This window comes from Choloepus didactylus, chromosome 9, assembly GCF_015220235.1.
Source record: "Choloepus didactylus isolate mChoDid1 chromosome 9, mChoDid1.pri, whole genome shotgun sequence".
Classification (NCBI taxonomy): domain Eukaryota; kingdom Metazoa; phylum Chordata; class Mammalia; order Pilosa; family Megalonychidae; genus Choloepus; species Choloepus didactylus.
The window spans coordinates 118,305,156-118,327,622 of record NC_051315.1 but is presented as its reverse complement, the minus strand read 5'-3'; the positions used below and the strand labels follow the sequence as shown (position 1 = coordinate 118,327,622).

The window sequence follows — 22,467 nt, the reverse complement described above, 5'->3', positions numbered from 1 at the left end:
CTTTCCAACTGTCCATTTTCCTCAGACAGTATCTTACTTGACAACCTAGACTAGGTGTTGTGGGTTAGTAGTGAACATCAGAAGCAGGACTTGTATTCACAGGTACACAGGGATACCGCTTTACCATTGTTTGTGGGCAGACTTCGTTCTCATTGATCAGTTGCCTCCCTGTTGTTGGTTGGTGCCTACACTGTGTCAATGGTTTAATACCCTGACTTATCCTCCCTGTTTCTTAAACATGCCTTTTCCCCTCCACACATGACCAGCTAGGAATTTGTCACCCCTCTCAAGGGAACTCACTTGTTTGAAGCTACAGGTTATGCATGTTTGTTTCTTATAGGTTTTTTAATAAAAAGTAAATCTCATTTAACAGTGCCTGCACAAAACCATTAGGATTTAAAATAGCAGAAATGATGAGCTCCTGAAAGAATTTTTTCATTCTCCATTAACTTTTCTCCTTTAAGTCTCTCTTTCTTTCTCACCAAATGTTATTTGAAGTAGTTAAAAAAAGCACTAACAGTATCCCTTTTTATTTATTTAGGATTTTTCACCCAACAAGCCTTGGCAGTAAAATCCCATTTGAGAAATGAAAGTGAAGGTACAAGAGAGTTAGCAGTGACATGGAGCTCAAGTTAGTTTAAAAATAAGAAACTGGGCTCAGAAAGCCTAAGTGACTTAGAACACTGAGAAAATGATGGGCATATTCTTTTTCTCAGAGCTCAGTGTCTTAAGCTTCCCAGCTCAGGCACAAAAGGCACTCCAATCAGCACCTATGTGATCCAGAAGGTCAATATATGAAATCCTATTTCCATTTTTTAAGCAATCCTTGGCAGTCTGCACATTTCTGAAATTGCAACTGGCATATTTCACACAGAATTATCATCAGTGCCTTTTCAAGGTCATATATGTGCCATTTTTAGATTATTAAGCATTCAGCCTTTATATATAAAATACCATATATTTAAGAAGGTATAACTGATGTGTAAAATAGCTTTAATCAATTAGACTGCATTCATTAATGCCATGATGAATTTCCTCTTCAACTTGACATAAATTGCATGTCAAAACTTAAGATATTAAAATATGTGTTAAATTTATATGTGGGTATTCTGTTCCTGTCAACATCCATAGCACCCCCAAATTCCCATGTGACTGAATCTTGCTGTGAATTTTTCCAAAATATAAAAATTACATTTCCTATGAGGAAATTTGAAGAAATCCCAAAAATGTACTTAAGGAAGAAAATAAGAAATTATTATTTCTTTAAGTGTCAGAACCCCAGGATACTAGACACCAGATGAAAAAAATGATATTGGATTTGAACTTGACAATGAGTACTTAGAAGGGATAACCTAATGAGATATTCATGGTCAGCCCCAACACAGTGTGATATGAGAGGTCTTTTTTCTCCTCCTCCTGCCCAAATATCACTTGCTTTGCTCCTTTCATTTCTCTGTCTCCATCGCCCACCCCCCAACAATATCTAAAGACGCCCATGTCGTCATGCTATACATGGACTGCTGCTCTTGAAAAGAAAGACATCAGAGAAGTTTCAACAATTCAGGAGGCTTTCCTAGTGTTTTGACTCTTAGAAAGACATCTACGCCTTAAATGAGGAGTCCAAAGAATTTGGAAAAATGTTTTGAGGGGTGTGCAAGAAAGAATGGGGTGATTTTTAGATAGCAAGATACATACTACACCTTTGAAATCCTAACACATGGACAGCTATGGGGAAAATAAAGAAACGGTGTTCGGGGTATGGTTGACTTCATCCAAATATGGGGTGCAGCCCACAACCAACCATCTCACATATGTGTGTGTAGTCATTTTTACGGCTACCACTTGAGTCTATACTTAAGAATGTCCTTGAGGTAGGGCCTGTGTGTGTACTGAAAGGACTGATTCCTGTGTGGCCTGCCCAGCAGTCCAGGCAAGAGACTAACTTCCATCCTGGTTTACTTTCCCAGCACACTATTTTCCAGTTGGATCTTGTCCCAAACCCCAGGCTCCCTTCACTCCATTCCACACCTTAAACTGTGCTTATGCTAAAAGAGGAACAAGAAAAAAGGACTTCTCTGTAATTCTGCCCTTCTATCTTTTTTTTTACTAATCACTCTCAGCTGCTTTGGTTTGTCCACAGATTTCACCTCCATGGTTTGGCTCCTCATTTCCATTTAAGCTTTTGACTTTACAGAACCAGATTTGGGAACTTGTCATGCCAGTCTCTGGCCATTCATTCATTCATTCATCTTTAATTCATATACTGTGGCAACCGTTCTCTTAGAAACGCAGAGAACTCTGTGCTTCTAAGATGTCTAAGATTCCATCCCTTCCCATCTATTCAAGGACATTCTCACAGTAATTTTCCCTTCCCTCTCCTATGTTTCCCCTTTCCTCTACAATCATTCATATACATATTTAAAATATATTATTTTTCTCCCTCCTGAAAAGTAAAAATAATACAAAACAAACTTCCATAGGCCCCATATCTCCCTTCAAACTAATTCCCCTTTTCCTGATTTTTCTTAAACTCAGAAGTCCCAAAAAATAATTGTATATATTCTGTGGCAATTCCTTTATTGCAATTCTCTTATGAATAAAATCCCATGGGGTTTCACTCCTAGTCTTTCACTGAAACTGTTCTTGTCAGTAACACTGATACAGTAAAAGTCAATGGTCAATTCTCAGTCCTTAACATGATCTATCAGTAAAATCTCTCTCTCTTTGTGAATCACTTTTGTCACTTCACTTCTGGGGCATCTTCTCTTCTCTCCTTGGCTGTTCTTACTGGGTACTTCCACTCTTCCTGTCATCTAAGCAGGTAGGTGTCCCAGGACTCAGTCCCAGGTGCTTTTATCTTCTCTATCTAAATATAGGCTCTAGGTGTCCTCACCTAGGACCATGACTATGAAATCTATAAATTGATGTCTCTCATATTTACACTTTCAGCTTTAACCTCTACCATAAGTTCCAGATTCTTTATCCAACTGCCTACCCAGAATCTCTACTTGGATATCTAAAAGACCTCACAAAATTGGCAGAAGAAAATTGAGTTCCTTAGACTTGCTCCTCCTCTAGTCTTTACCATTTCACTAAGCGGAAACATTATTCTTCTAGTTGTTCAGGTAGAAACAAAACCAAACAGAATAAACACAAAACAGCAATGAAACAAACTTGAGAGACATTTTTGATGACTTTCTCTCAATCTCATCCATCAGCAAATTCTGATTATGTCCATAATACGATCACCTTGCACTACCATCACTGCTAACTACCACCTTGGGTCCAAACTACTATCTTCTTTCACTTGGATTATTGCCAACACTTTCCATTTGAATTTCTTGCATCCAACCATGTCCCATCCATCTAACACACAGAAACCAGAAAAATCCTCATAAAATATTCAGTCAGAACATGCCACACCTCTACTCAAAACTTTCCAGTGGAAATTTTTTTCCTTCAGTGTAAAATCCAAGCACCTACAAGGAATTACAATAGTTTGTGCTCCACCGGTCTGAACTTATACTCTATCAGTCTTTACCTCCACCACTAAGCAACAGACATATTAGCCTTGTACTCTCGGTGGATACACCAAGCATGTATGTCCTCAGGATTTGTGTGCTTGCTCTTCTGACAGCCTGGAATGTTCTTCCCCCAGATATCCAGATAATGCTCATATCTCTGGCAGTATCCTTCACTGCCTCAGATCTCTGCTCAAATGTCTTTTTATTTAAGAGGACTTTTCTGGCCTCTGTTTTGATCTGTCTTCCCATACCATGCTTTGTTTACAGTGTAAAAATTATCACTACCTGTCATATATATGTACGCACACTTTACTTACTTGTTCAGTGCTGTCTCTTCTTTGCTCCTCCCTAAAGACTGAAGCTACCTTATGGCAAGGAACTTTGTCTGTTTATTGTAATCTCATCAAAATCTAGTACACTGCCTGGCACTTAGTAAAATTTCAATAAATATTTATATGATCAATGAATATGTTGGAGAGAAAGTGTTTATAGAGCAACAAGTATTCTTTGCGCCCTTTTTTAAAAACCGAATAGGAAAACAGAGTCATTCTTCTCACAAAACTTACATTGTAGCTTGGACATCAGCAACCACATCTAATATCGTTTGTGCCATTTGCTCATTGCCTCTAATCACCTTGACCTCGGTTCAGAGAATGCTCTGTCTCTCTCACTTGGCCAACACCAGTCCTCTCTGCCAGGAATAGAGTTGCCCTCGTCCCCTTCTTTCAGGGGTGGGATCAGAATTCAACTTGGACATACACCTACTCTTTTAGGACCTGACTGTCTGTTTACTACTAGTTGATATCCCTACATCTAGGAAGTGGGGAGGTGGGGAAGAACAGTATACCCACAACTGGGGACAAATTCTGAATCATTTGATCATCTGCAATCTCATTGCCCCTAGGTTGACATAAAGTAAAAGCCTTCAAAATTCTGTGGTGGATAACACCAATTAGAACAGCATATGATTGGTGATTTGCTACAGTCCTTTTATCTATTCTCAAACAGGCTAGACTAGAATTTTGTCTTCTGCTGAGGGGATAATGTGGAAGTAAATGTGTCCAGAATATTTGGAATTTCTCAATTTAATGTGCGATCTGAACTATCTTTACTTTTATGGTTTGGTAACATAATTCTGGAAAATATTGCTTCATTAACCTAACTGGAACCAACTCAAAGTTCACATAACTGAATTTCATGGACCTTACATATTATGTAATGACACAGTTTTACTCTCTCTCCACATAACTTAATCTTGCTCTACTGTTTCTTGGACTTTAGACTTCCTTGGAGATGTTTGCTATGCCCCCTTTGCACACTTGTACAGTAAATCATCTAAAATATAGCTTTATTAGTTGTCTTAATCCCCACGACTCTTTAGCTATAAATCCTCTGAAGGTTATTAATGAAACACAGAAGCTAATAGTATAGTGATAAGCATGTTTTAGATGCTCTGTAAAATCTAATCCAATGACTCAGCAAATAATTCAATTTATTTAATTATAAAAAAGAGAATGAATTGCTGAGTTTTAATGCCAAGAATGGAGAACTTTAGATTTTAGGACTGAAGTTACTTTAGAAATCATATAGACCATCATTTATATTGTGAAATTTAGAAAATTCAGGCTCATAAAAGTAAAACAAAATGTTCAAGTATACAGGAAAGTCCATGAGAACTACTTCACAAAAAAATTTGTCTAAGAAAAACTTATTTAGTGTACCCCGGCAAAGTATCTGTGATACCAACTAAAATTGGGTGGAAATAAAAAATAACCCTGTCCCCAACAACAAATAAATTGACCTTAAAGAGAAATATATGAAATTGTGAAAATGTTTCCCAAATATGCAAATCACTTTTTAAATAAAAATACAAAGTTACTTGCCCTTAAATATTGAAGTAGTGTACTAACCTAGCTATATGAATGAATGGTTCATCTTAAGATAATTCATGTCTCTTCCATAGTATTATGATGTTCCCAGAGAGTAAGCAAAAGTAAAATTATTAATGGCTGATTTGATGACAAGCCCACTAACCGAATAGCAACATACCATAGCTATTATTATTCAGTTATCTAGCCGATTGATATGATTTGCTTTCTTAAATTCTGGATATTTGCACTTAGTAACTGGACTCGTTTGAAGAAAGAGGACAAATATGCATATATACTGTTAGCATCGGAAGACACACACACATACACACACACACACACACACACACTCCCGTACACAGGCTGAAAAAACACCATAACATTACTTTGAAAAATCAAAGGATGTTTATCCTTCTTTTGGTCTCAGTGCCCTAGGAAACTTAATCTCAATTTGGAAGGCTGCAATCTGGGATTTGTTTGCTTGTAGGTGGTAGCTTTTAGAGCATAAAGTCTTTTCATTTGGACATACCTGGAACATTTTGTACCAGACAAGAGATCAAATAGCCATAAAATTCTGCACAGAGAGCACACATTGAGGGTTCCACCTGCCTTCAGAGGTTCACATAATTCTTATTGATGCATCTTTGTCATAATCTAGGAAGATGACAAACTATTATAAAGTAAGAACCATAAACAAAGGCCATGGAAGGTGGACATTTCAAACTTTGGCTACTAAAGAGTTGTATGTTCCCTGTGCTTTTACCAAGAGGTTGTTAAGTATGTGCTTTTAGTTAGAGGAAACTGAATTCTTTCCCCATCCCTTATGTAACTTTGTATGTACATCACAAAAGTAAGTAACTTTCAACTAGGGTGAGGATCCTGCCAGCAAGATGGATTGTGTTTTTGTTATAGTTGAGGTCCTACTTTGATGTCGTCTCAAGTCTGACCAACTTCCACAAGCCTCTTCCTGACTGTAGCCTTTGCTGCATCCAAAGATTTCCTCGTGCATCGAAAATTCATAAAACTTTTATTTATATTTACCGTTTTATTGCTTCCTCTTGTCTACGGCGTTTTTCATTCTTCTCTTTCAAATATGCCAGGTTGGTTTCATTTCTCAAGCGATCGTTCTCTCGAGCAATGTCTGATGCATTCTGTATAACCAAGCCATCATAAGCCTTCATCCCCATATCCTCAATATACTGGAGAAACGTGTCCAAAGGGTCTTCTTCTGGATTAGAACTCATCATCTTGGAGGAGATCATGTAGAAAGGAGCACTTCCTGCAGGAAGAAAACACATTATACCTTCATCAAGGGTAGGGATAAAAGCAAGGTGCTGTTTATCCCTACACATCTCTAATGTATCAGCCCAAATCTCTCATGCTTCTGGTAGAAACTCCTTGGAAAGACTATTTTATAAAAACAAACAAACAAACAAACAAAATTACAGAAAACCAGACTATTTGAAGTAAATATTAAATGATTCTTGGCTGAGTAGCAAATAGTCTCAAAGCAACAACATCAGCAGGCCAAAGGTCAAAAGTTGTACTGAAAGGTAACATAAAGGTGCAATTATTGTGTTCAAAGACAGACATTTGGTTTACATAGAGTCATGATTTTGTTTCTTCAAAATCTGTCCCTATACCAATAAGATATATCAGATCCAAGCTTCACTTATGTCCAATCACCATACTTTCCTGTTCAATTTCAAGTAAAATGATTATTTGGAAAGGATGTGTTTTCTTAAACTTTTGAATTAAAATTCATGAGCCCGAAATATCCATGCAGAATAGAGCAGTGATCAAGGAAACACATATTTTCTAATATAATTTGTCTAAACAAGAATTCTTTTATGATTCTCCATTATTTTCCAGAATGATGCTCTATAATGGTTTCAGACTCTAACTCAGGTATCAAATCACTGGGACCATGTTAATCTTGACCAGTCTGGTAATTCAAGCAGTGACAACTTTCATATCATAGCTACATGAAAGTTTAAAATCCTGAGCCACAGAAAGGATTAGTAAGCAAATCAAATAAAGACAAACAAAACAAAACAAAAGCATAACACTTTTAACAAATACACATTACTGTCACCTGTAAAATGATAGAAATAATAGCTCTCACCTCATGCTAATTGAGAGGTGATGACTACTAAAGAGCTTAGCATAGAGTTGGCAATAGTGAGCACACAATCAATGTTAGCTAATATAATCATACTAAAAGTGGGAGGAAGTTTGGCAGCAATAGTAGTGTTCAATTAGTATATAGAATGGACAGAAAGATGGATAAGAAAGCAGGCTATGAAAAGCAGTATGCCTAAGTAGAGATCTCTGAACCAATCAAACCAGGAGTTATAGAAATTGCGCATTAATCAGACAAAAAATAGAAACAAAGTTTAAATAATTACATACAAGAGAAATATTTTACCCTTCTAGCTTAATAAGACTTAACTCTCTTCAAATGCATATTCCCTGTAATATAGGAAGTGGTATAATTGAGTCAGATTGAAAAATCAGAAGCAAAATCAATTAACGGGGGTGGGGAAAGTTGTCCATTTAAAAGTTAGAAATTACCCTATTTCTTTAATTTTCCTCAAAGGCTCAGATTTTGAAACTATAAGCCTGATTGCTTAATGTAGAAGTCTCAGACTTCCAGTTTTGCGATTAAAAATTATTTCCATTCTGATATTTCTATGGGTATAATCATCCATAACCTGGATCCTAGCTATGGAAACTTCACTTCCTATCAGAGTTTATTAGCATTTTAATTGCCAGTCAATCCATATGTTATTTGAAGCCTACCCTGAATTTAAGAATTTACTTCCCAATCTCTGAGGGATTGTTGAAATTAGACGGTAGAAGAGTTGTCTGTTGACCGATGAGTTTTTAAGATTTTTTTAATTAACGTTTTATTTGGCTTTGAGTCTTAATGGGTTGGTAAATGGAATGGTCTTTTAATTCCACCTACCTCATGTAATTGAATTGTAGTTTAATATCAGCCCATCACGTTAGATGTTTAACTGGTGAAATAGGAAATAGGTATAGGAAATTAATGCCACAAATGATTCCAGTTTTGGGGGAAAAATATAAGAGCATGATTGTCAGAGAACTAAAGCATTATCACTATTGGAAATTCACTTTTACCGAGGCCTTCAGCAAATGGTTTGCCTGGATAAAAATAGATCTGCATAACTTTGTGGCAATTAACTCCACCACTGTTAAGCAAGCAAAGTCAGTATTACAAGGATTCTGGAGGTAATGCCTCAAGGCGGAAACTGATCACTCCCACTCTGCCCTTGAGCAAAAATGTATATTTCCCAATTGTGTAAGTCATTACCCAAAGGTTTTTAAGTCCTCCTAAATTTTCCTTCAAACCAAGTGACACCAGAAAGTCTCCACAGAGTTTAATATTTCACATACTAACAAGATGAATTGTTTACCTCTGAAAATTATCATCCTAAGTGACCTTTCAAAGCAACTGGAATTTAAATGATGATATTTTTCCTGAGAAAATATGAAATAATCTTATTATAAAACATTTATATTGTGGAAATTTGTATTATAAGATTTAAAACTGAGTTGAAAAATTTCAAGATGAAAAGCAGTTATCAAACTAGTAAAATTCAGATTAATGAAAATTGGATGAAAGCTTGTTCACACATTTCTGTCATCTACTTCTAGTTTTTAATTCTACAATCATTCATTTATTCAGGTGTTTCTTGTGCACTTATTATGTACTAAGCATTGGTGAAGGCAGAATAGTCAAAGTAAATTGTGCACCACCCCTCGATTTTACAGTGTCATATAAGAGTACAACAAATAAACAATTCCAATGTCGTGTGAATAGGGCACTGATTCAGATGTCTGTGGTGGGTTTCATTAGTTTGTCATGGTTTATTGCTACCATTTTTGAGGGCACACAAGAAACACTTTTCAATAGTTATAGCTGGGCTTCAAAAATGTACATGGACACTGTCAATGTTTAAGCATCACACTCTCCTGCCACTCATCCACCTGCAAATGGTAGTTTGTAATGCAGGGGAGTCAGTCTCAAGGGCACAGCCAAGTTGTCCAGCAATATGGCCTAAAATCCCAACTAAGGCTCCAAAAGGGCCATGACTCTAAGCTTCAGTTTCTACAATTTGTAAACAGAGATTGGGATCACGCTAAGTTCCTTACTTTGTTGTGACCATTCAGTTAAAAAATGCATATGTGCTCATTAAATGCAGCCATCACTATGAGGCAAGAAAGAGGTTAATGGGTTTTCCCTCTAAGCAAATATATGTGGACAAGCCACTGATTCTTTTTGCCACATTTTCCACATCTAGAAAATAAGGGCTTTGGGATATATGGGCTATGATGCACCACCCACCTCTCAAGTTTTTAGACTCCATTCTTCCAAGACAACTGAATTATGGACAGATTCATTATCTCACTAAAGAAAAGCAACCTCATATCAGGTGTGCACCTTATCACAATTGCGATTCTGATGTAGTTAGAACCCACAGACAAGTGTGATCATAAATTTGCTTATCTTTCAAAAGTTTATATTTATGCCTAAGATAAATGTCAAATAAGGTTATTTTCTATACCACCAAAAATGCAGCTGCATTTCGAATACTGCATATTAACTCAAATTCATCTCTGGCCCTTGAAAGACTATCATGTAAGTATACAAGCATTTTCAAAGGCTTATCTTGAGAACCGGATTCCTAATGTCAACATCATAGAAGATACTAATTGTTGCAAGGCAAATGGGCCCCTCTCCTCCAATTAGCATCTCTAGGAATATCACAGCAAGCAGGAGAGTCTCTCTTACCAGACCCCAGATAATACATGGGATATTTATGAGAGCAAAGTTGGAGAGATTGAAGGGGAACTTTTGCTTTTCCTACCCACAAATATTTCATTTTTTACTTTTATGTGTCTACAGCTATTTTTGCTCAAACAAATTTGACATTTTAGTCCCTCTAGAACACTGGTTGAAAACTGGCATCCATGGTCTTCATCTTCCAGGGAGACGTATTTTGGGGGGACTATACAGTATTGTTTTTTCCCCCTTGAAATTTGTGGCCAACATTTACAATTTGTGAGATTTCATGCCAAAATCTAGATTTCTGGATTCTCTTTTAAAAAATTAATAAATCGGTTAACACTAAACCTTAGCATCCATTGGCCTGAGCAGGCAAAGCACAGACCCTTCCATCAAAGCAGATTTCTCCAGAGCTCTCCCATCCTTACCATTCTCTGGTAGGTCCGACTCTGAGCCAGCTTCCCTAGCTTGTCTACACTACCGCCTCACCCCTATTGGTATTTGGGTTTTAAACACAAGCCCTCGGTGTTTTTAATTTACGTCTTTCTAAACACCAGTCATTGTGCTTATCTGCAGGTAGCGCTTTTATTTTTACTTTTAGGTGCCAGGGACTCTTTTGGGAAAAGCATCTAAAATGACTGCTATCTGAATCCCGTATAATCCATGGACACCTCCATGTCTTCACTCAGCCTTTCCTCCAAAACTGTGTTCTGCATTCATGAGACTCCTTTTGTCTAATTTTTGGATTGCTGTATTTAGAATCATTACCATTCTAATAAAAGCTACAGATATTGGCTTAAATACAACTGGATTGTAATTGTTCAGCTTCATTTGATTTTACCCTCTGACTCTTCTTATTTTCTGCTGACCACACCCTTCACAAAGGTTTCTTTGGATAATATTGTGACATCTCCCAAATTTTGAAATTTTACTCTACCCAGCTAAGATGCACCAGTTCATATTGGTGGGATTCAGCCCATATTTAAAATTAAGCATTTAACTTTTTATTGAGTTAAACATTTTCTTATTTTCTTTGTATGAGACCATCACTGTATCTTACTAATGAGCTGCAAGTAACATTCTATTTCTTTACAATTGTTTCCACTTAGATAAAACTATCTATTACATAGATTTGCAGATCATAAAATATACATAAGTTGGTGCAAATGGAATCCATGGAAATATAAAAAATTCATTTCCTTTATTCTATCTTTCTATAGCTAGTGTTTTCATCCAAGTGATGCAAGAAGCTGAGAAACTATATGGCTTTTAGTGTGAAAGCCAAAAAAAACAAAACAAAACAAAAACTTTGGAAGCATTTTTGAAAACTAAGTGTATGCAAAAAAATTAATTAAGATCATTCATTTATGTGGAATACTCCCTTTGTAAATTTAGGTCAGTTTTACATGGCCTCAAATTTACCAGAGAACATTTAATGTGACACCAACTGGTGTCAAGATTGGGTTCCCCCATGGCATGGGGGACTTTGATTAATTACAGGCTGTTGCTAAAGACAAGATGTACAAAGTGAGTCAGATAAATATTAGGCATGCCAGCTTACTTTTCATACATGCTTAAGAATTTATCTTCCTTTTTCTTACATTTCAGAACAAATTCCTCCTTTAATGTAATTCCATGCATGTGATAACAACTATCTGTGTCCATCAAGATCTGCTCAAGTGCCTGTGTGCAGTGATTGTTGGGCAGAATCTTCTGCTGGTTCATTTACCATTTACTAAAAGCAGAGTTCTTTCTATGTATATCAGTGTCATCTGAGGGAATTAGTCCACTGCCCTTCATGGGCACAGGTTCTTTCTGTCTTCCTAGAGTGTTTACCCAGAATTTCTGAAATGGAGTAGTTATCCATCTGAAATTTTGATTTTCCAAGATATAAAGTTGTGATGATTCCATCAATAGGGACTTTTGCCACATACACTGAATGGTAAAGGAAGAAAAGTCACTGGTTTGGGACAGAATCACTCCCCAATTCTTGAAATTCTTGAAGATTTTTACATTTTAGACTAGTTAGCCCTATGATATAAAATAAGATATAAAATATGATATAAAATAAGGCAAAGTTTATGCTGTGCCATTATTGTAATGTTATTTAGGTCAAGCAGGAACATACAAGGGATCAAATTTTCTGATGGAAAGCCTAGACATTTTGTGATCATTTCATATTTACATTATTCATTTTATTTGCATATGGGCAAGTTTTTAAGTCTCCACCATTTATTCATTTCTGATGTTTTCAAACTGCACCTGCCTCAATGCTGTGAGAGTTATTAGAATTTCAGTTATTTGAATTTGATTTTCCCTCCCACTTTTTCCAACCATTGCATCACCTCTGAGACAGAGAATCCTAATCTCAGTATTGATCCAAACAAAAGTTTCCCAAGGCAATTTTTTTGTATGTCCAGCATGAAAAAAAAAGATGTTTTACAATTTTTGCATGTAGTCAGAACCATTTGAAAACATGGGATGTTTCAAAATATAAATATTTAAATAATCAGTTTCCATATACATATGTAAATATGTATGCAAATTAATATCTCAAATTTGCTGACTTCATGTAGGACCAAGACAACAGAATAGATCCCTTGGTTATATCCCATAACTCATACAAACCACATGAAAATTGTTTTCTGAGAAAATCTGTCAAAAATGAGTCCATAATTTCACTTTGATTATGCCTGAAACCCTACTCCCAACCTCACAAATGGTCACACTCATTTTCTCATTCTTAGTGTCATTGAAATGCAGCTGTTCTGCCCAAAATGGGAAATTTTGAAGTTAAAACCAAGAAAGCTGTTGAAGTGACTACAAAGACACTGATTGCTTTTTTCTCAGTAAGAAGATTAGTTTGCAGTGAGTTTTTCCTCTACTACCTCCCTTCCAAAACTGGGTAAAATGGGCATAAACCATGGTCATGTAGTAGCACTGTAAATTGGTTATCTTCCCCCTACTTCCAGATTGTCATGGAGTTATTTGCTCACAGTTTAAAGAGACTGCACTATTCCAGTAATATTAGGAACTCATGCAGAATACCAAAGGCTGAAGTACTTTTCTGAGCCTTTGGACAATGTTTCAGATACTTACAAGGCAGCACTTATAAAGCAGATATAGTTATTTTATTAAATTGCTAACTGAAGCTACAATAGAAAATTGGGAGTCTTTGATTTATGTAGTTTTCTAAGCAATACTCAGCCTTCTTGTCTCTAGGATGTTTACCTTTCTTTTCCCTCTAAACTTTCAAGGTGTTCAAGTCCTTGGGTTCCTCTACCATCTCTTGTGAAGTTATAATATTTTTCTCAGATCTTTTCCCATTAATTTTCTAAACTGTCAATGTCCTTCACAAAGTCCTTTTCATTGCTGAGGTGGCATGCATATGTTGCACTTTCCTCATGAAAAAAAAATGATTTCAGCATTTGTGGCTTGCATTCTCTCATATTAAGTTGTGTAATTGGTACTTGACAGTATGGAAAATAAATTGGAACATTTTCTAAAATATAAAGAATTAGGAGAGGAATTAATTTTCACTGTGGCTTTACATTCATTAGTCCACACAACTTGGTTATAAATTCTTGCATGTTGAAATGACCAAAACTACATTGTGTAAACTATTCAATTAGATTTCCTTATTTTGGGCTATAAAGGAGGAAAAATCTAGTTCTTTGTTGACAAAACAACTTTAGGATTTCCTAATTAGAATGAACAATTTTATTTCATATAACAAATTCTTCCAGATACGGAGTATCTACACTGCTTATATTAAAATACGGTTGGTAGGTGGAAGAATTAGGAAGGACACACCCCTACAAAATATGGAGGTGTCCCAAGTAAACCAAGTCCACCTGGAGTTCCACAGAAAATAATAATTTTGATGAGACTAATCAAGTCTTCCTGATATTCATTGGTATTAAAAAATGTTTCTCAAGGCAAGTAATATTTAATCAGTTAGGAAGAAGCAGTTTCAGCTTTGGTGTATGTCTGATAGTTTTGGGGTTGTTTTTTTTTTTTTCTAATGTGCCTTCATTTTTGAGAAGGTAAAATTGGGCTCTCACTGCTGGCACAAACGTGCTAAGAGACTTGTAAAATATTTATGATATGGAATAGCAGATAAATAGCTAGTAAGCATATTGTGAATGCCAATTAATACCCTGGAAATATTTTCAAAGCTTTTAATAATTCAACATTGCTTTTTTACCAACGAAAATCTAGTTTAATCATTTCCGTGGTAATGCAACTAAGTGGGTGAAAGGGCACAAACTGGCCTGAGGCTCATTAAAGCTCTGGATGCCTTCGTTGTGGCTTTATTTCTGCTCCATCTAATAAGATATGCAAACTTCAGCATTAAGTATCCCTAGCTAAAATCCATTCCATTTCATAACCAGCTTGCTTGATCTATTTAGTGCTGGATTCAATTAGCATGCTTAGAGAATCTGAAAAATGAGATACATACCAAAATTTAAGTCCCCAGGGAGAGCTTAGTGCAATAATCAGAAGGTGACTTGTGTCTGTCAGAGCCCTCTCTCGCAGTTGATTGCAGGGCAGTTCTGCAGAAGTAATCCAGCACCATAAGAAAGAGTCTTGTAGTTCAGTTCAGTTTTTCTTCAATTAAAGTGCATCGTATCTGGATGGGAAAAGTGTTCACTCCCAGATTCTTCATCACTAGAGATCAGAGCATGATTGATGTTCTTCCTATTGGATAAAATGGCCTTTAAAGTTTGCTAGGAAGATGCAGTGGCAGAAGGCAGGTGCTTGCTTCCTTAAACCGACATTCGGAGAAAAGAGGGCATAGCTAATGGGTGGGGATGAACACACAGCCCCTCTCCTTCCAGGTCCAGCAGGGAAGAAATGGAATGATTTTTACCCACTTTGTTACACAGATGATTACAAGACCCGAAGCAATCATCCAGGCTGGCTAAGGTACCTCATTTGATTATATTCTGTGAAGACAAAAATAAATGGGAACCAAAAATCAGAAACATCTTTTCTAAATGTCTCCGTTCAGCCAAAAAGATGCTCTTGCTCATTGCCACTTACATGCAGAAGGTTTGGAGCAACCTAGCTTGTGGCTTCGTCCCTCCCCCGTGACAACCAGCTCGCTCTCGCTCTCTCCCTTCCCTCCCTCCCCTCCCTGCCCCTGACTCCCTCCCTTCCTGCTTCTCTCTCTCCACTCCAGCTGCCTCAGTCTGTTGATGCTGCTGCTGATTAATCAGGGATTCTGAAACAAAGAACCTACCTTCCGAAATAAGCAGTAATCTTTCTGTTTCTGCGATCCGTCTGCATTGAACGGCAAAGCGGTCAGCATTCTAGCACCTTGGATAGTTCCTGCTCACTAGGCCCCGCGGAAAAGGGGAGGCGAAGACGCAACTGAAGAAATGACAAGAAACCCGAAGGCAGCACCGTTCTACTTCGGATTTCGGCTCCCTGGGGGCTCCCATTCTCATTAAAGTCCTCCCAGCTAGGCAACAGATCCTCTTTCTTTTATCTAACTGCTCTGGTACGATTAGCAAATTAAAAAATGAAAAAAGGTAAAGAAATCCTGTCATTTATATCTACTACAACACTAATTCAGTCTTTTATGGAGAGGAAAAATATAACTCCATAAAAAAACAAATGATCTTACTACAGAGGATGTTTACGTGGTAAGCTTTTCGCCCCTGGCATGGCTAATGAAAATGAGCAACTTAAATGGAACATTCAGATCTCAGTTTGATACCCTTATTTGATATCAATTTTGCCTCTATCCTCCCTGTGCAGCCGAGCCAGAGCCATGCACACAATTACTGCTGACGTACATCAGGCTGCTGCTTGGGGAGAGAGGGGAGGAGTCTTTTAACCTCATCAAAACAGCTTCATGCCACCTGCTCCCATGGCATGAGAACAAAACTAGCCCACTTGGAAAGAATATACACAGTGCACATGTACATGGGACAAAGGTCTCACTTGGTGTGCACCTTATTTTTTAACTAAAATGAGATGTGAAATAACCATGGCAAGTGTGCCATTAACTCGTATAGACTCACTGTTGAAATTATTTAGTCATTCTATTTCCTAAATTTTCCAAGTACCCTCCTTATTCTGTTCTTAATATCCTACTGAACCACACTGTATATCACAACTTAAATATTGCATGTGTGTGCATGCATGTTTTACACATTAAAGCATGGTAAATTTGTACTCTGGCAAAAGTAACAATAGGCAATAAATTTCTGGTTAATTGGGGGTAAAATATCAATTTTTACAGGAAAAAATGACCTTACTATTTAATGATGACCTCTAGTTTTTTTTTTCAGCCATATTCTTTTCCAATAATTCTTGTAAATGATCTTCACTTGCAAGCTGATTTTCTCAATGATTATCCCAAGCATCTAAATTCATAACTAATTTCTTATCAAATATAAAGTAATCTTTCATGCATCAGCATACCAAAAAAATAATAAGCTTAAGTTATCATTCCCAATTCTTAAACGTCACCTAGAACTGCGCTTTGGTTTTGTGAATTTTGTTTTAACTTGTAAGTATCTGGGGGAAAATAAAGTAAAAAATTACATTACTAAAGAGCTTTCAGTTAACTTCAGTGCATTTCTAAAGCTAATCATTTATCTCCTGGTCTCCATGCATCCACTTCTTGATTGGAATGGAGCATCTGTTTGATGTTATGACACATTCTTGAATATTAGATAGATGAAGTGAAGGAAGGAAATAATAATTGAGAAAGAAAAGAGGCTACACATCTCTCTCATTCTCCCTCTCCCTCATAAAGTTTCTGTAAACTTGGCACATTGTAGAAGATCAAAGTGCCTCACTTCTCAATTATAGACCAGTAACTGTCCCCACATTGTGATCAAGAGGTCACAAATGTATCATTATTTTTGGATAGTAAAGTGGTCACATGAAAGTTTCAGTACATGGCCAAAGGCAGAAAAGATACTTTATAAGGAAATTATGTAACACATTATTTCAAGAAGTGGAAATACTTTATCATGACTGATAATTCTATTAGGATTTGGTAGCTATATTTTTGAACTTTGTATAGAGACCTCGAATAGATTCTAACATAAAGCTCATATTCCTCACATGGGAAAACTGATAACAGAGCAATAAAGTGACTTACATCAAAGTCATCATTCATTGGCTCTTTGAGGTTAGGATGCAAGTTCATTGGGCTGATTACACCTGGCATGATCTATGGCCAACACAGTGTTTCCCGGACACCTTGCTTTCATGCATCGTAATTTTAAATTAATTAAAAGACAAAAATCTGAATGTGATTGCCAGCAGTAGAAAGACCTGCCATTTCTTATGATAAGATTCCAAAAATAAAATAAATTTTTATTTCAAAGGAATCAGAAGAGCATATTCAGAAAATGGATGGTCCTTTAAATTTGAGATGTTTAGCTTTATGAAAAGCTTGTGATTATTGTCCCTTTGTTGTTTATTCCTTCTTTCCTTTCTTCCTTCCTACCTTCCTTCCTTCCCTTCTCTTTTCTTTTTTTCCATTTCCTTTCTTTTCTTTTTGGCCCTGAAGAAAGGGAAAACATCACATTACACCATCTCCATCTCAATCCTACTCTTTCTTCCTTCCAGGCCTCAGAGTCCGCCAGTTGATCCCAGAACTAATACTTTAGATTCAGTCCCACTAAGAGAGACAGAGAGGGATCTATGCTCTTTCAAATAACCTTAGAATCAAGTGCAAAACCCATTTCAGTTCTTTTCAGTATTAACCAGAGAATAGTTGAAAATATTTATATTAAGAATTAAGGTATAAGCAGAAAGACTAAAAAGCTCAAATTATACTTATTGTTGGTTTATTTTTCAGTATCTTTATAAAATGCATAGATGATTTGATGTCAATAAGAAACAAGCCATTGAGATGCCTCATTTGATGATAGTTCTTAACTCAGGATAGAGTTCGGCTCTTTCGATTACACTTTTCTGACTAACAGAGTTGATGCTTTTGGGTTAAACAGGTTCTTTCAGTGAACTCAGATACACAAGGAGAGTCTGAGACCTGAGAGTGCTCCTTAGTCTATAAATCAGCCAGATGGTGAGGGCTGCTTTTTTATAAAAAGTCATGCAAATGAGAAAAGAGAAAATTGAAAATGGAGTCATCTAGTTCCTTAAATTTCAAGGGCACTACTCAAATACATCGGCATACTCTTCGAAGTCATATCATAATGTATAGTAAATTTATAGTAAATTTCTTTCTATTTTTTTTCCATGACCTGTAATCTTTCTATTATTCTTTCCACATTTAGCTTAGGGAAGCAAGACCTCTCACAATGAAATTATTCCACTTGGGAAAAAGCTAATCCCCTTCCCATTTAAACAAGATTTCTCGTCATTCTGATAGTAGCATGAAATGAGAGTCTTGGTAGGATGACAGCCATATGCTCTCCATGAATTTTGCCTATAATGACATAAATGGCAACAGGAGTTGCACATTTGACTCAGAGGTCATGGGGAAGTGGATGGTGATACAGGTGCTCCAGGATCCAGAATACTGAGTAACTCAGAAGAAAGCCAAGATTTACGGTCCAATAACACATGCAAAAACTACATTTATTGTGTCAAGGCAGCAAACTGGCAATAAATGGGATATTCCCATGGCAGAAAATTTATGAATTAACCCAGGCATCCCTCCTTTACTTTGTTTGGCAGATATTTTCTAGTAAATATTTCAGATATACCATAAATGTATTTATTCTTGTACACAAAAATAATAAAAAATATTTCTCAAGTAAGACCTATGTGTTCTAACAAATCAGAGACCACCACCACCCTGTCCAACCAACCTTCTTTCTTCTTTGAATCACTAATTTCTACTCAATTTTCAAAAATCTGCTCCATCTCACCTTGGTAACCTATTCTGATTTACCACCCTCTACATTGGGTTTCATACTCATACTCTGTGCTATGAAATACTTCATGAATCATAAAAAAAATAAAGTCATGAGATTTTTTTTCATACTCTCTGCCAAACATGCCTATTGCTTCATTCTCCCAGGGGCTAATCTGAGACCCCTGAAAGGGTTAGACCTTCCATCATTATACCAAGGCTTAAGATACTGATTGCATCTGGCTAGGAGTAGGGTTTTGCTGAACAAATGCATGACTCCAGATTGCAACTGATGGCACATCCTACACAAGGAGAAAATTCAAAAGTACTCATATACTAAACATGAAATTATCTTCTTAAAAATAACATTCTAAATAGAAATAAAAACAAATAGAAGTAAAACACACTAAAATTCAAATACTTGAAGGAGGAAAAACTTTCCTAAGGAATGCCATCATTTGTCTACTTGAAAAAGTTAAAATGATCAGTTGGGAACTGACTAGAAACAATTGAATATAAAGCATAAGGATCATATTTGGATAAGACAATAAAATTCTTCTGAAGGACATAAAAGCAGATACGAGGAAACAGAAAACTTCCTTCTACTGGAATGGAAAGAATCAATTTTGTAAATAATTAACTGTCATTAAACTAACTTCAAAGTAAATGTAATTCCAATTTAAATAAAATGTGATGTTCGGTGAAACTTGAAAAGCTATTGATAGACATTTCCTTTACTTTTAAAACATACTGCAGAGCTACATTGATTTTGTTGCAGGATAACACAGGAATTGAATGTGAATCAATGGAAGAGGTTAGTCCAGGAAAAATGCCCACACATATAAGGGAATTTAGCAGCTGATAAATATGGCATTTATGTCAATAAGTAATAAAATGACATAAATATCAAAATATCTATATTTAAATATTTAATACATTTGCATAAAAATAAATCTAAATATTTGCTACTCAAACAATGGTCCAAGAACTGCTGGCATCAATATCATCTGAGGAAGTGTTAAAAATGCATAACCGATGAGATCCAAGATGGCGGCATAGAGAGGAGTGGAAGCTAAGTAGTCCCCCTGGAACAATTGAAAAAAAAGACCAGAAACAACTAGTAAATAATCCAGAATAACTGCAGGAGGACAGACGTGAATGTCCAATCATCATACACCAACCTGAACTGGGAGGAATGCCCGAGATCACAGCACAAAATCTGAGGCCCACTTGGAAAACCCAGGGACCCTATGTCAATGCCAGTGGTATGTGGGTCAGTGACAGAAAATCTGGGGCAAAACTGAAATGAAGGCTTAGACTCTTGCAGCAGCCTTGAATCTCTGGGAACCTGGGGGATTTGAATATTAAAACTGCCCTTCCTCCCTGGCCACCCATACACAAGCCCCACATTCAGGGCAGATGGCTCCAGCAACACACCCAAACTGAGTTCTCCAACTGAACCCCACAAGAATCATTTCCCCACACATCACAGAGACAGAGTTGGGGAGAACTGACTGGAGGCGTATAGGTGACTCGCAGACTCCATCTGCTAGTTAGTTAGAGAAAGTGTATGCCAACAAACTGTGTTTCTGAAAAATTAGATTGGTATCTTTTTTTTTACAACTTGAAAGAACCCTATCAAGCAAAGCAAATGCCAAGAGGCCAAAAACAACAGAAAATCTTGATGCATATCATAAAACCAGACGATATGGAGAATCCAACTCCAAACTCCCAAATCAAAATATTGGAAGAAACACAGTACTTAGCAAAATTAATCAAAGAACTACAATTGAGGAACGAAAACATGGCAAAGGATTTAAAAGACATCAAGAAGACCATGGCCCAGGATGTAAGTGACATAAACAAGACCCTAGAAGAGCATAAAGAAGACATTGCAAGAGTAAATAAAAAAATAGAAGATCTTATGGAAATAAAAGAAACTGTTGGCCAATTTAAAAAGACTGGATATTCACAATACAAGATTAGAGGAAGCTGAACAACATCTCAGTGTCCTAGAAGTCCACAGAACAGAAAATGAAAGAACAAAAGAAAGAATGGAGAAAAAAATTGAAAAAATCAAAATGGATCTCAGGGATATGATAAATAAAATAAAACATCCAAACTTAAGATTCATTGGTGTCCCAGAAGGGGAAGAGAAGGGTAAAGGTCTAGAAAGAGTATTCAAAGAAATTCTTGCGGAAAACTTCCCCAACTTTCTACCCAATATAAATACACAAAGCATAAATGCCCAGTGAACTCCAAATAGAATAAATCCAAATAAACCCACTCTGAGACATATTCTGATCACACTGTCAAATACAGAAGAGAAGGAGCAAGTTCTGAAAGCAGCAAGAGAAAAACAATTCACCACATACAAAGGAAACAACATAAGACTAAGCTGTGACTACTCAGAGGTCAGCATGGAGGCAAGAAGGCAGTGGCATGACATATTTAAAATTCTGAGAGAGAAAAATTTCCAACCAAGAATACTTTATCCAGCAAAACTCTTCTTCAAATTCGAGGGAGAGCTTAAATTTTTCACAGACAAACAAATGCTGAGAGACTTTGCCAATAAAAGACCTGCCCTACTTCAGATACTAAAGGGAGCCCTACTGACAGAGAAACAAAGGAAGGAGAAAGAGATACAGAGAATTTTAACAGACATATAAAGTATCTTACATCCCAAAGCACCAGGACACTCATTTTTCTCTAGTGATCACGGATCTTTCTCCAGAAGGGACCGTAAGCTGGGACATAAAACAAGCCTCAATAAATTAAAAAAAAAAAAAAATTAAATATACTCAAAGCACATTCTCCAACCACAATGGAATACAAATAGAAGTCAATAATTTTTGAACTATAACTCCACTATTTACTTCCTACATGATATAAATTACACGAACTATGACAAATCAGTGGTTTTGAACTCAGTGTAAAATATGTAATTTTAGACAACTATATAAAGGTGGGGGAATGGAGGAGTATAGGAACATAGTTTATGTGTCATATTGAAGTGAAGGTGGTATCAAAAAAAACCAAGATTGATATGGATTTAAGAGGTTAATTCTAACCCCCACAGCAAACACAAACAAATTATCAGAGAATACAACCATAGAGATGAAATGTAGAGTTTGGGTTAAGAGAAATGGGGGAAGGGGCAATGGGGAGTTAAGAAATGAGTGTGGAGTTGCTGTTTGAGGTGAAGGGAAATTTCTAGTAATGATGGTGGGAAAGAGCATTACAACTTTCTAAAGGTGATTAATCCCACTAATGGAAGGGTAGGGAGGGGGTGGAATGGGAAGATTTAGGCAGTATGTATGTTTCCACAACTGAAGAAAAACAAAAAAGTCTAAATAGATGACGACTGAATGCCAAGGATGAACTTGGATGGGATTGGAGGATAGAGGACAGGTG

At 36.5% G+C, this 22,467-nt stretch overlaps 1 protein-coding gene across 1 annotated transcript in view; it reads right to left on the bottom strand.

Moving 5' to 3' along the window:
• The window catches only part of NYAP2 (neuronal tyrosine-phosphorylated phosphoinositide-3-kinase adaptor 2), a 279,845-nt gene extending 265,074 nt beyond the window's left edge, over positions 1-14,771 (bottom strand). The window contains exons 1-2 of the mRNA XM_037849647.1: positions 14,668-14,771; positions 6,434-6,671 (exon numbers count right to left, since the gene is read on the bottom strand). Coding sequence (XP_037705575.1) covers positions 6,434-6,654 — 221 coding nt within the window. The 5' untranslated portion in view covers positions 6,655-6,671; positions 14,668-14,771. The remainder of the gene's footprint in view (positions 1-6,433; positions 6,672-14,667) is intronic.
• Positions 14,772-22,467: the final 7,696 nt, after the last annotated feature.